General features: G+C 47.3%; 1 protein-coding gene across 6 annotated transcripts in view; it reads left to right on the plus strand.

Annotated features, from left to right (window-relative positions):
* Positions 1-13,407, plus strand: part of LOC122560263 (PHD finger protein 20) — a 93,222-nt gene that overhangs the window by 40,370 nt on the left and 39,445 nt on the right. For 3 of the 6 annotated variants that reach the window (XM_087994760.1, XM_087994756.1, XM_087994761.1), the window contains 6 exons: positions 2,128-2,446; positions 4,958-5,098; positions 6,901-7,056; positions 7,874-8,065; positions 8,839-8,898; positions 11,788-12,069. In XM_087994760.1, coding sequence (XP_087850886.1) covers positions 2,128-2,446; positions 4,958-5,098; positions 6,901-7,056; positions 7,874-8,065; positions 8,839-8,898; positions 11,788-12,069 — 1,150 coding nt within the window. The remainder of the gene's footprint in view (positions 1-2,127; positions 2,447-4,957; positions 5,099-6,900; positions 7,057-7,873; positions 8,066-8,838; positions 8,899-11,787; positions 12,070-13,407) is intronic. The other 3 variants (XM_087994758.1, XM_087994757.1, XM_087994759.1) reach the window with 3 other exon arrangements.

Below are 13,407 nucleotides of genomic sequence, written 5' to 3' on the forward strand. Positions count from 1 at the left end.
TGCCCATCGGACCTGGTTGAATGGCGGAGTGGACTCTATGGGCCGAATGGCCTTACTTCCACTCCTATATCTTTTATGGTCTACCCGGTCAGCTTGGGCTCTTCACAACAACCAAACCAAAATGACCAATTAGTCTCTCACTTTTCACAAATCCCTGCCAACTGTTTCTCCAAATATTCAAGTACTGGCCACCTTTAGAATACTACATTCAATTCTGGTCCTTCCTATAGGAAGGATGGTGTTAAACTTGGGAAGGTGCAGATTTACAGGGATGTTGCTGGGACTGGAGGGTTTGAGCTACGTGGAGAGGCTGAATAGGGTGGGGCTTCTGTCCCTGGAGCGTCAGGAGGTGAGGGGTGACCTTATAGAGGTTTATAAAATCATGAGGGGCATGAATGGGGTGAATAGAGAAGGTATTTTCCAAGGGTTAGGGTGTCAAAAATTAGAGGCTATAGGTTTAAGGTGAGAGGGGAAAGGTATAGAAGGGACCTAAGGGCAACCTTTTCACTCAGAGGGTGGTATGTGTATGGAATGAGCTGCCAGAGGAAGTGGTGGAGGCTGGTACAATTGCAACATTTATAAGTCATCTGGATGGTATATGAATAGGAAGGGTTTAGAGGGATATGGGCCAAGTCCTGGCAAATGGGACTAGATTAATTTCGGACATCTGGTCGGCATGGATGAGTTGGACTGAAATGGGACTGGGTCAGATTGGATGTCTCGTCAGTATGGATGAGTCTGTTCCTGTGCTGTCTATCCCTATGATTCTATTTGTCTCATCCCACTCTGAAGGTTACTCTTGAGTCTGCTTCCATTGCCCTTCCAAATTCCAACGACTGATTGCGTTAGAAGGTTTCTGTCCACATGTCCCTTTGGATACTTTTGCCAATCGTCTTCAGCCATAAGATACAGAAGCAGAAATAGGCCATTCAGCCCATCGAGTCTACTCCACTATTCGACAAGATCATGGTTGATCTGATAACCCCCCCCCCCAACTTCAGCCTTCCTCCATACCCTCGAATCCCTTCCTAATTGAAAAATATTTTTTTAAAAAATACTTAATGACCCATCTTCTACCTCCCTCTGCACTCCCCTCAGAAAGAAGAAATTCCTTCTCCTCTCTATCTTTAATGGGTCACTCCTTATTCCCAGGTGATGCCCTCTGGTCTTCAACACTCCCACAAGAGGAAGCAATCTTTACCATCTACCCTGTCAAATCCTCTAAGAATCTTATAAAATCACTGCTCGTTCTCCTAAACTCCAATGAGTACAAGCCCAACCTCTCCTCATAAGACAGTCCCTCTGTACCCTGGGATCAACATAGTGATCTTTCTCTGGATTGTCTCCAATGCTAGTATTTCATCCCTGACATAAGGGACCAGTAGAAATTTATAAAATGATGAGGGTCATAGATAGGGTTAATGGTAGTTGTCTTTTTTCTAAGATGGGGAACTTCAAGACTAACGAAACATTTTTAAGGTGAGAGGAGAGAGATTTTAAAAAAAAGATATATGGGGCAAATATTTTACACATGTGAGGAATGAACTTCCTGAGGAAGTGGTGGATGTGGCTACAATTACAATGTTTAAAAGACATTTGGGATAGGTACCTGAATAGGAAAGGTTTGGAGAGATGTGGGCCAGGAGCTGGCTGGTGGGACTCGTTGAGCTTGGGATTATTCTTGGCATGGACGGGTTGGACCGAAGGGTCTGTTTCTGTGCTGTCTGACTCTCTAATACTGTTGCCAGAATTAGGCAGAGAAATGTGAAACGTTGTAAACTATTGTCTTCGGTAACTAACCAATTTAGCCACTTGATATAGTTTATTTCCTCTACCTTAATCCCTCGTGATTTTAAAATTACAGCTGATCAGCTAAAAAGCAGGTCATCCACCTGTTTGATCAGTCAGAGAGTGTTTTGGGAGCTGGGTTTAGGCAGGCAAGTGGGAATAAAATGGGGAATAAATTTTAACATCATCAGAAGAGTTTGCTGTCCAGTGATTCTAAAGTGTCAGCATTTTGAAATCATTGCCTCTGATCTGAATCCTGTTACCCCAAGGTAAGGTGTTCCGCTGCCCAGGCCTGTGTATCTCTGGGATCTCAAACAACCAATTCTGTTTACCTTACAGAATGCTGCAAGTGGTAGGAATAAAGAAAATGGCTCCGGCAGTGCAAGACAAAGGGAGAGGTTACGGGACAGGGCTCCCTCATCCCTTGCGGATGAGCGGGTCAGGGAGAACAAGATTGTGGAGAAGAAGGAGGAAGAGGCCAAGCCAGCTGTGCCTGAAGTGGAGCAAAAGCCTTCTCCCGAAGCCTCTCGGGAGCAGGCTGAGCAGCCAAAGAGCTCGCCAGAGGCACCGTCGCAGAAGAGCTCTCCATCTTCCAGTGAGCTGGGAAAACCAGAGGAGAAGAGAAAGCGCGGGAGGCCTCCGTCTGTGGGGCTAGCAGGTGAGCTACAGCAGCTCCGAGGAGTTTGGATCGTGGCAGCTGCGCTTCCAAGTCTAACTGAGGAGCGGACAGGCTCCTGGTTTAACGTTTCATCATAAAGGCCACAGCCAGACACGCACAGCGCACCTTTAGTCCTGCATGACAGTGCCTGCCTCAATTTTGGGCTTGTCTCTTTAACAGGATGTGAGTCCGCACCCATCCACCTCGGCCAAGATTCAAATGTTCTCTTCGTTCTCCTGTTCCTGTGCCCCGCAATGGCAGAGGAATTTTGGGCTCAGCATCTTAACTAGGAGATAGTGAGGACTGCAGATGCTGGAAAGTCGGGGTTGATAAAGTGTGGAGCTGAAAAAAGCACACCAGAGGAGCAGGAGAGTCAATGTTTCGGGCATGAGTCCTTCATCAGGTTTCCTGATGACGGGCTTATGCCTGAAACGTCGATTCTCCTGCGATCCCTGATGTAGGGCTTATGCCTGAAACGTCGATTCTCCTGCTCCTCGGATGCTGCCTGACCTGCTGAGCCTTTCCAGCACCACACTCTCGACTCTGATCTCCAGCATCTGCAGTCCTCACTTCCTCCTAGAAAATATCAGGAGGTCCGAATGAAAGCTTGGTCAGAAAGGGAATGATAATTTGAGGGTTGGACGAGCAGAGTTAAGGAAGGCAGTTGCAGAGTGTTGAGTCAAGCAATTAAAAGGACAGCTGAGAAGGGAGAGAGAGAAGCAAGCACACTGAATAATAGGCTGACTCCAAATCGTAGCTTTCCCCTGGATTCTTTGCCATTTTGATCAGTCTCCTCTAGTTACTGACCCTCCTGTTTATGTGAACGGTTTCTCTGTGTCCGTTAAACCGAGATGCAGTCTACCCTAAGGTTAATGTTAGAGATCCGACAGCACAATTTGGAAGAAGGATGTTAGTTGGTTCAGACATTTGCGGATGACACCAAAAGTGGTGGCATAGTGGACAGTGAAGGAGAGTGTTGTTTAAGAGTACAGCGGGATTTCGATCAATCAGGTCAATGGGCTGAAGAATGGCAGAATGAGTTTAATTTGAATAAAACAAACAAGGGTAGAACTAATACAGGTACACAATCCTTTATCCGAAATGCTCGGGGCCAGCTGGTTTTCGGAATTCAGAATTTTATTGAATTTTGGAATAAGTGACAGTTTGACGGTGGAATTTTAAAACATTTTACCAAACAGCAGTCTCACTGTGAGTACTACAGGCCCTGAGACAGAATTGGGACCTGCCAGTGCTGGGCCACGCCCACCCGCGTCACAACTGAGTGATGCGCATCGAGTGGGTGTGGAATTGAGTTAACTGTTTGCACGCCAAACAACCTTGCTAATGAGAAAAAAAACTTCAGAAAAAATCCCTCTGATTTCGGAGCTTTTCGGATAAAGGGTTGTCTACCTGTACAATTAATGATAGGGCCCTGGGTAGTGCTGTAAAACAGTGAGACTTAGGGGTTCAGGTATATAAGTTTTTGAAGTTTGCATCACAAACAGACAGCGGTGAAGATGGCATTTCCACACTTGCCTTCATTACTCAGAACATTGACTATAGGAGTTGGGATGTCATGTTGAGGTTGTACAGGACATTAGTGAGGCCTTTTCTGGAGCACCGTGTCCAGTTCTGATCACTCCAGTTACAGAAAGGATATCATTTTGCTAGAAAGAGATTTGCCAAGATGTTGCTGGGTATGGAAAATTTGAGTTCTAAGGAGAGGTTGGATAGGCTGAGACTTTTTTTTCACTGGAGTGTAGGAGGTTGAGGGGTGACCTCATAGAGGTTTATAAAATCATAGATAAGGTGAATGGCAGGTGTCTTTTCCCTAGGCTGGGGGATTTCGAGGCTAGAGTCTTGTGTATTTTTAAAGAGGGGAGAAAGACACAAGGGGCAATTTTTTTAACACTGTGATTTGTGTATGGAATGAACCTCCAGAGGAAAAGATGGATGCAGGTACAGTTAGAATGTTTAAACGACATTTGAATAAGTTCTTGAATAGGAAAGAGTTTGGAGGGATATGGCCAAGAACAGGCAGTCTTAGTCATAGAGTCATCCACCATGGAAACAGAGCCAGCGGTCCAACCACTCCATACCGAACGCATTCCCACTTGTCTGTGTTTGGCCAACTAGTTCAGCGTGGGATTATGTTTAGCATGGACTGGTTGGACCAAAGGATCTGTTTCTGTGCTGTATGACTATATAAGTGTGGTGGAGTTTACCTGTTTAATAATTGATCTCTCAAATCAATGTATGAGCTGGCCTTTAACACAGTTTGCTGTTTTTGGAAGTTTGCTGTACGTATGTTTGACTGCTTGTATTTCCTACTTTGCTGTGCTTCAGAAAGATGTTTGATTGGCTTTAAAGAGCTTCTGGGATATCCTGTGGTCACAGAAGGCCGTGGATGAACAAACGCTCTCTTCCTTATTGCTTTAAAGTGAAAGTTGGCTTCTTATTTCTGGTCGATTTTGCGCGTGCAATTAACATTTTGTTCACATACTTGTCTAGGCAGCCATTCTAAAGGGGCTGCACGTCAGAACGATCGCAAACCACTTCCACCACACCAAGGAGGCTCGGGAACTGGGAAGAGGAAGTCTGCCTCAGATGTCTCATTGCAGCCAAAGCACACCAGGCTTAGCAAGACCGCAGGTCAGTGCTGTGTCAGCTTATCCCAAAAAAGACCAAATTCTGCACGTCACATGTCAAAGGAGGAGAAAGTAGTTTTGATGGAATTGTCTAAAGTTGCCCCTTTTTATATCTTTGGTAGCTTTCACAGCAGCTGGACTATGGCTGAAAAGAGGAAGGGACAATGAATACTTTCTAATCTAAGAAACTCAGCCAGTCTGATCTCTTGATATCCCATGGCTCAGTTGGTGATCTCTCGCTCTCTCTGTGTCTGCACCCCCACACCCTTGTTTCTGTGACCAGGGAAGTTAATGTTTTTGTGAAAATGTTGAAGGTGTTGTACATTGCTGGGGGGGGTGTGATGGAAGAGACCAGGTCAGAATTTGTTTGTTCTATGCATGGGATGTGGACTGTTGCAATTTCCTGATGGTCTGTAAGTGGGAAACAACTTTGAATAACTGGACCTTTGCTTGTAATAGAGTCAGAGAGATGTACAGCAAGGAAACAGCCCCTTTGGTCCAACCCGTCCATGCCAACCAGATATCCCAACCCAATCTAGTCCCACCTGCCAGCACCTGGCCCATATCCCTCCAAACCCTTCCTATTCATATACCCATCCAAATGCCTCATAAGTGTTGCAATTGTACCAGCCTCCACCACTTCCTCTGGCAGCTCATTACATACATGTACCACCCTCTGCGTGAAAAAGTTGCCCCTTAGGTCTGTTTTATATCTTTCCCCTCTCACCCATCCTATGCCCTCTCGTTCTGGACTCCCCGACCCCATGGAAAAGACTTTGCCTATTTACTCTATCCATGTCGCTTATAATTTTGTAAACCTCTATAAGGTCACTCCTCAGCCTCCGACGCTCCAGGGAAAACAGTTCCAGCCTGTTCAGCCTCTCCCTGTAGCTCAAATTCTCCAACCCTGGCAACATCCTTGTAAATCTTTTCTGAACCCTTTCAAGTTTCACAACATCTTTCCGATAAGAAGGAGACCAGAATTACACGCGATGTTCCAACAGTGGCCTAACCAATGTCCTGTACAGCCGCAACATGACCTCCCAACTCCTGTACTCAATACTCTGACCAATAAAGGAAAGCATACCAAATGCCTTCTTCACTATCCTATCTACCTGCGACTCCACTTTCAAGGAGCTGGAACGTTCTCAGCCTTGATATCAAGATGCTGCCCTCTATAAATGTGTACAAGAAGAGGGTATATACTGGGGTTTTACAGAATCCGCAATCCTTGGGATTTAGGGGCAGCATTGGGACTTGGGTTTCTGTCTGTGCCCTGGCCTCCAACACACTGCCTCTATTCCCCCCTCTTGTTTCTCTATTTAGCTTTCTCTTGCTTCCTTCTTGCTGTCTCTGTCTCTCTGTGTCTGTCTCCCTCCACTCCCTACCCTTACTCGAACCTGGTTCCCCAGAATATTATCTAGGTCTCTGGATTAACTGTGCCATGATCATACCACTAGACCATCACCTCGTCTTGTACCACATGATACATCCCAGTATTTCCCCCCTCGGTGACGTCTATAGAAAACGTAATGGCACCCGCTAAAAGGTTGGTCACAACAGCCGCCTACCCCCCCGCCCCCTTAGTGCTCCAGTGAGATCTTAACACTCCCTCATTGCCAGTCTGCAGTGCTGCTGTAATTTTCATCACTAGAACCAGTGCCTTTAGCTGCCTTGGCCCAGCCACTAGCCCAGAGGTCTCCACCTCTTCTACCTCCCTTAGGCCTCAGTTTTTAGTCACTGCAGGAGAGAGCAGACTTGACTAACGGGTGTCTGCACTGCTTTCCTTCGTATGTGTTTGTACAGGCCCGCGGCAGTCCACGGGTGAGCAAGGACAGAGCCAGGCCAGAAGGAGGTCTTTACGTCTCGCTTCTGGGGACAGCAACTCCTCGTCGATGGGTGGCCAGGCCGAGGGAGCAGAGACACGGAGCAAGACCAAGGAGCAGGAGAAGGTCGAGCAAGGTGAAGGCCTCTGTGTTTTCTTACTGTGAATATTTATTTATTTATTCCTTTCTCTGCCTCAAGGAAAGGGAAACAAACCTGAAACGATATTCTGTCCCGCCATCCTCAGCTCTCCTGACTTGGTGATAATTATGATTGTGGGGCAGGAACGTTCCAGGTGGAACCCCTTCTCAAGGAATAACGTTTGGAGGGTGAATCTCCAAGGGCGCTCTCTGTTTCTGTTCTGTCAGAAATATTATACAGTAACATGTTCATACCTACTGAGTTTCTCCATTGCAGGACTTGATCTGTGTGCCATTTGTAAATTGAATTGGTAAAATTTATAAAATAACAGACCTTTAAGAGCGCTATGGAGCGAGAGCTTGTGTTGGAGAAGTGAACATCCCAGAGAGGTGCGTAGGGCTGCTCTCTTGGAGAGAGAGATGACTGGTGGTGCTTTTACCTGAGTTTCACCTCAGGCGAGGGGACGAGGTTGAGATGGAGAGTCCTTCATGGTGACTTTAGTCAGTGCAGGAACTAAGGGGGCATATTTTTAAAGGTGAGAGGAGAAAGATTTGAAAAGAACACGAGGGACAACTTTTTTTTACACAGAGCAGTTCGTGTGTGAAATGAACTTGTAGAGGAAGTGTTGGGTGTAGTCATAGTTACAACATTTATAAGATATTTGGATAAGTACATGGATAAGAAATGTTTGGAGGGATATGGACCAAGTGCAGGCAGGTGGGACTAGTTTAGTTTAAGAACATGATTGGCATGGACTGAAGGGTCTGTTTCTGTGCTGTATGAGGTGTTGATCCTGTATTTGATTTCCCCGCAGCAGCAGCAGGATCTGAACCCTCTGCCCAGGTACAACAGGCTCCTTCTATCAAAGCGCAGTGTTCCTCAGACACTGCCCCCAAAACCTCCACATCCGAGGCCGTTACAAGCCCTAAGCACCAAACCGGTGAAGCAGCCACGCTGAGTTCCTCAGTGCCGAGCGCGGAGCCGAAGGCTCCTCCCAAGGAAGCTGGTAAGACAGAGATATGTGTGCCTGCTCGGTGCGGGCGTACTGATAGAAACACATCGCAGGTTGGAGATGGCGTAAACACTGGGGCATGTGCATATTTCACCAGGCAGCTGCTGGAATGGGAGTTAGTGTGGAGGTTGAATGCAGCTGCAATTTGTTTCAGTTGAAAGGAACCGTGCTGGGGAGTGGGATCTTCCTGTTTCTCCCAGGGCTCTCATTTGTACTCTTGGGGTGAATGCAGCTTGAAACTTGCCCGCTGACCCTCCTGCCAAATGCCATCTCCCGAAAGAGGCAGAGGGCAGCTTTGTCCACGTCATCGTTTCAGTGTTCAGCAGAGAGAGACGTTGGACAGTGTCTCTAACACTGAAAGGCGTTTGCACTAAGGAGCAGCTTTGTGTGCTCTGCACACCTGTTGTCCTCACGGCCCAGGGTCACAGGTTTCTGCCCGGAACTGCGAGCATCAGAAATGATCGTTGCCACCCACCTAGATTCCAGAAAACGTCACTGTAGACAGGGCTGGGGCAGAGAAAGAGAGAGACACAGTCGCAGTTTCTCGGGGATAGCATGGTCTCTGTAATGAGTTTAGAAAATTGCAGCGAGTTTGCAAGTGGAACAGAAGTGCTTTGTTGTTGATGAGTCAGATAGTAACTGCATGCCTTCCCCCTCCCCCTCCAGCTCCACTGTGCTTGGACGGAGTGCCCCCAGTTCTCGGGTGGTGAGTAGATAAGGAGTGAAGACGACCCATAAGTAATTCTGTTTTGTTTTCCTCTTCCCAGCTCCAGTTGTGAAGCGTGTGCCACGATCCCAGAACCCAAACAGATACAGTAGGGAACCCTGTATGTTGTCTTTCTAGTGAGGCCAGCAGACTTGCTACTGCAGCGTTCCTGTTCGTCTGCCCTGCTGCTTACCCGTGTGTGCGTGTATTGCAGGCGTGTGTGGATCCGTGTGTGTTTGCGTGCTCTCTCGTCTGCTGAAATGCTTGTAACTGGCTGTCTACAATGGGAAGGGAAAGATTCAATTGTGCGTTAGATTCACACTTGGCAAACATACCCAACTTCACGTCAGGAGATGTGATGGGAGGCTCCTCTGACATTGACAGAGAAAAGGGGTTTTAGCGTAAAATTGGTTTAGTGAAAGGCAAGTGATGTCTCGCAGAGTCTCAACTGTTTTGTTCTAGCCACAGCGTGTTGCATGGAGTGGCACTGCACTTGGAATCAAACTCTGATTTCATTGATCCCCAGGCCAGTGATTTACCTCCCTGTGGGTGGATAATCCTTGCAGCCTCCTTCTCGCTCTTCCACCGCGTGTTGTCCATATGGCCCTAGACTCTTGAGTGCACAGCGTACGAAATAAGCATGGGATTAGGCCATTCGGCCCCTTGAGCCTACTCCACCATCTGTTTGGAGCATGGCAGGTGATGGCCTGCCACTGTTCTTGAGCTGACCAGTAGGTGCTGCTGGAGAGCAGTCTGTTGAGTTGGGACATTAGCTCGCCTAATGGTGGATGTGTCAATGGGAATGAAGGGAATTGTCCAGAGAAGCTGTGCCTCTTCCTTGGACCCAGGAACAAGCATCCTTTCAAAATGTCATGAACGGGGGACAATTTGAGTTTGGGGTAAAGTTGCTTTTATCCTTAATGGGTGGGTGTTTTTCTTTAAAACATTTATTTAATGGAATGTGGTTGCCGCTGATCAGGCCAGCATTTATTGCCAGGCCCTAATTGCCCAGAGGGCAGTTAAGACTCAGCCGCAGTGTTGTGGGTTTGAAGGCCAGACCAGTTCTCTTCCCTAAAGGACATTAGTGAACCAGATGGTTTTTTTTTTTACCTGACATTTAAGATCTTAATTCCAGATCTTTATTAAATATGTTGGTGGGATTTGAACCCAGATCGCTGCGTGGGTTTCTGGATTACTAGGCTAGTGATAATACAGCTAGGCCATCACCTCCACATGTGCACATAACCACCTTAGAGAGTCATGGCTAAGAAGAGAAGCTAGAAGAAAGTGAGGTTTGCTGATGCTGGAGATTGGAGTCGGGAGTGTGGCGCTGGAAAAGCACAGCAGGTCAGGCAGCATCCGAGGAGCAGGAGAATCGACGTTCCTGATGAAGGATTCTTGCCTGAAACGTTGACTCTCTTGCTGCTCGGATGCTGCCTGACCTGCTGTGCTTTTCCAGCACCATAGTCTGGACTCTGAAGAGAAACTGACCACTTCATGTGTGTGGAGTTGCCCTTGAAGTTCTAACACACGTGGGTCATGGTTGCCTCATTGGCTGTTCTCCTGACAGCAACATGATAACTGGGTGACAGGCGACGAAATCAATCTGTAGCAGCTGTTCGACCTGCCCACCCCCCCACTCAGTCACTAATATTCTTTGTCAACTGAGAATGATACAGCAGGGTTTGAATCGCTTTAGAAACAAACTTCCTGCATTTCTAATTGAAGTACCCAGGCAATAAAGAGCAGGGTAGGCCATTCAGTCCATCAAGCCTGCACTGCCGCTCATTTACCTTGAAGTTGTTTTCCCCACGATCGCTTGCTGTTGGTCTGCAGAAATCTTCAATTTCTGACAAAACCTGCTCAATGATTGAGTTTCCACAGAATCCCCAAGATTTGCCACCTTTGAAGAGAAGAAATTCCTCTTTGTCCCATCCCTCATTCTGAGCGGTCCATGGGGTTCCTGTCCCCTGAGTGGTTTAGTTGAGGCAGGGGGAGGGAAAGGTGTTTGTGAAGCTTCTGTTGTTTCTCCAATGACCCAAACACCTTTTTCTTCTGCTGCTGCTTCACCAGAGGAGCTCAGGGCTGCTCTCTCAATCAAGACAGCTGCTGGGTGACTGAGTCTTTCCAGGCCTCAGCCAGGCTGGGAAGAGAGGTAGTTGTACAGGCCTTGTGGTAACCTCAGCCAGTTCTGGGAATTGAACCCGTGCTGTTGGCGTCACTCCGCAGTGCAAACCAGCCAGCAGAGCGAACTGACTCTTGCAGATAAAGTCTCCATCGGCCCAGGTGACCATGAGGTTGCTCTTTCAGTCACCTCACTCAGTTTGGGATGAGGTGTGACACCAACAGAGTGGGTTTAGTTAGGAACGTAGGAACAGGAATAGGCCATTCAGTCCCTCAAGCCTGTTCAGCCGTTCAGTGAGATCACTGACCCCATAATCCCCTGATATCTTTGTTTCATGAATTCCAGGCATTGGCTGAGGTCATGGTGGAGGTCCCCACCCTGTCGACCCTGCCTGAGGTAAGGTAACACTCAGTATAAACTGACCTGGCACTTGGACAATCACCTTCCTGACCAGACTCTCAATTTTCAGTAAATATCATCAGCTGCTGTGGAGAGTGACTGGGTGGGGAATAGGGAGGGAATGTAGTGATCATTGGTCCCTCTGATGACCTGAAAGCCACTAACCTATTCTGGAGAGATGTGTTTTGAGTGTCATTGCTGACCTGGGCCAGCAGAGTGCTGCCTTGCTTGACACTGACCTCTAACCCTTGACACTGACCTCTAACAACTGTCGTAACGCGCTGATCCTAACTCCTGTCTGAATTGCTGGCATTTTAGTTGTTACACAGTGGGAGGGGTAGATGGAGATGGGGAGAGGGAGTTTAAAATAATCTCACAGCTGTGTGTTTATCTTCCTGGCCCCCTCGCTTCTCTCGCTCTCTCTCTCGCTCTCTCGCTCTCTCTCTCGCTCTCTCTGTCTCTCCCCGCTTTCCCCTCACTGGACAGTGACGAGCAGCACTCCGAATCCCGAGAACCACCTACCCCCCAAGGCGCTGATCATCGAGCTGGACCACAACAAGTTCAAGTGCAAGATCCCAGAGTGCTCGAAGGCCTTCCGCAAGGCCAAGATGCTGCACTACCACATGAAGTACTACCATGGCATGGAGAAGGCCGAGCCGGATCCCAGCTCCCCGAAAAGGAGCATGCAGACACGGGGTTCCTGCGCATCGGAGAGCGACTCGCTGCTGGACAGCCCCAAGCGACGGCGCACCACCTCGGGCTGTTTACGTGAGTATCTGCCTGTCGCAGAGCATTTTGAAGTGGAGGTTGACCCCCTCTGTTAGTTAAAACCAAACATCCAGAAAAGCTCAACTCGCTTCATAATCAGAGTGATCGAGAACTCCCAACTTCCGCTGTTTAAAGAAAAATAACAATTTATTTTCCTAACTCGAAGAGTGAACATTAAACAAAAGTATTCACAAATGCAAGCCTCCCTTTTCTGGACTACTTACTATCTGACCCGAACTCTCTTTAAAAAAAAAGATATGATTTTCCAATAGCTTACTTATCAAACATTACTTTAACTTAATCTCAAGTCCACACAGTCTCTACCTTCTCCACTGTCTTCCCTCTTCCAGCTGCTAATCTCCCTGGGTCATCGTCTTACTTTTTACTGTGAGTATGTTTCACACGAAAAGGTACCTTTGATAGAGAGTGTTTTCTCATTTCTTTGAGAGCGAGATGTTAGATGGGGAGTTAGCCCACCGGCAGTTGCTCAACTGATCGATGGCAGCTGTTCTCTCTCAGCAATTTTCGATATGCTTACATTTTCTATACCCCCCCAATGACCCATTAAATTCTTATAATTTGATTGGTTTCTGGGTGTCAAAACAATAAAATACAAACTTGATTGGATTTTAGTATCCTGGGCATAATTTAAACTGATTGGTTAAATTTATACTGTTGTCAAAACAGCAACCACAACTCGGGTATCCGTTTAACATCCATTTGCTACATGTATCTATTTTGGAGCTGCTCATCTCCCAGCCTTTCCATTCGGGCAGCTGAGCCTGCACTTGAAGTTTACTTCAAAATTCAGAAAACACTTGCTATTTTAAAGTGAGCTAGATGGTTGGTGCAGACTCGAAGGGCCAAATGGCCTCTTTCTGCACTGTAGGGTTTCTATGATTTAAATATACGCTTTCGACTTGGTAACTTGGCAGAGGGCCGTGTGTGAGTGTCATGGCCCTGACGCACATTAGGAAATGCTTTTCACTCAGAGGATGTGGGTACTGCCAGCTAGGTTGGCATTTGTTGCCTGTCCCTAATTGCCCCTTCAACGTGCTCTGCCATTTCAGAGGGTCACTGATGTGGAGATGTTGGTGTTGGACTGAACATAACATCAGGTTATAGTTCCGTGGGTTGATTTGGAATCATAAGCTTTGCAGTTGGTCCGTGACCTGGTGTTGAGTGACTTAGAGTCAGAGAGATGTTCAGCACAGAAACAGACCCATGACGACCAGATATCCCAACCCAATCTAGTCCCACCTGCCAGCACCCAGCCCATATCCCTCCAAACCCTTCCTATTCATTCTGACCTTTCAGAGGGTATTTAAGAGACCGCCA

This window comes from Chiloscyllium plagiosum, unplaced genomic scaffold, assembly GCF_037043375.1.
Source record: "Chiloscyllium plagiosum isolate Xiang-an unplaced genomic scaffold, Cpla_swu_hap1 HiC_scaffold_15, whole genome shotgun sequence".
Lineage (NCBI taxonomy): Eukaryota > Metazoa > Chordata > Chondrichthyes > Orectolobiformes > Hemiscylliidae > Chiloscyllium > Chiloscyllium plagiosum.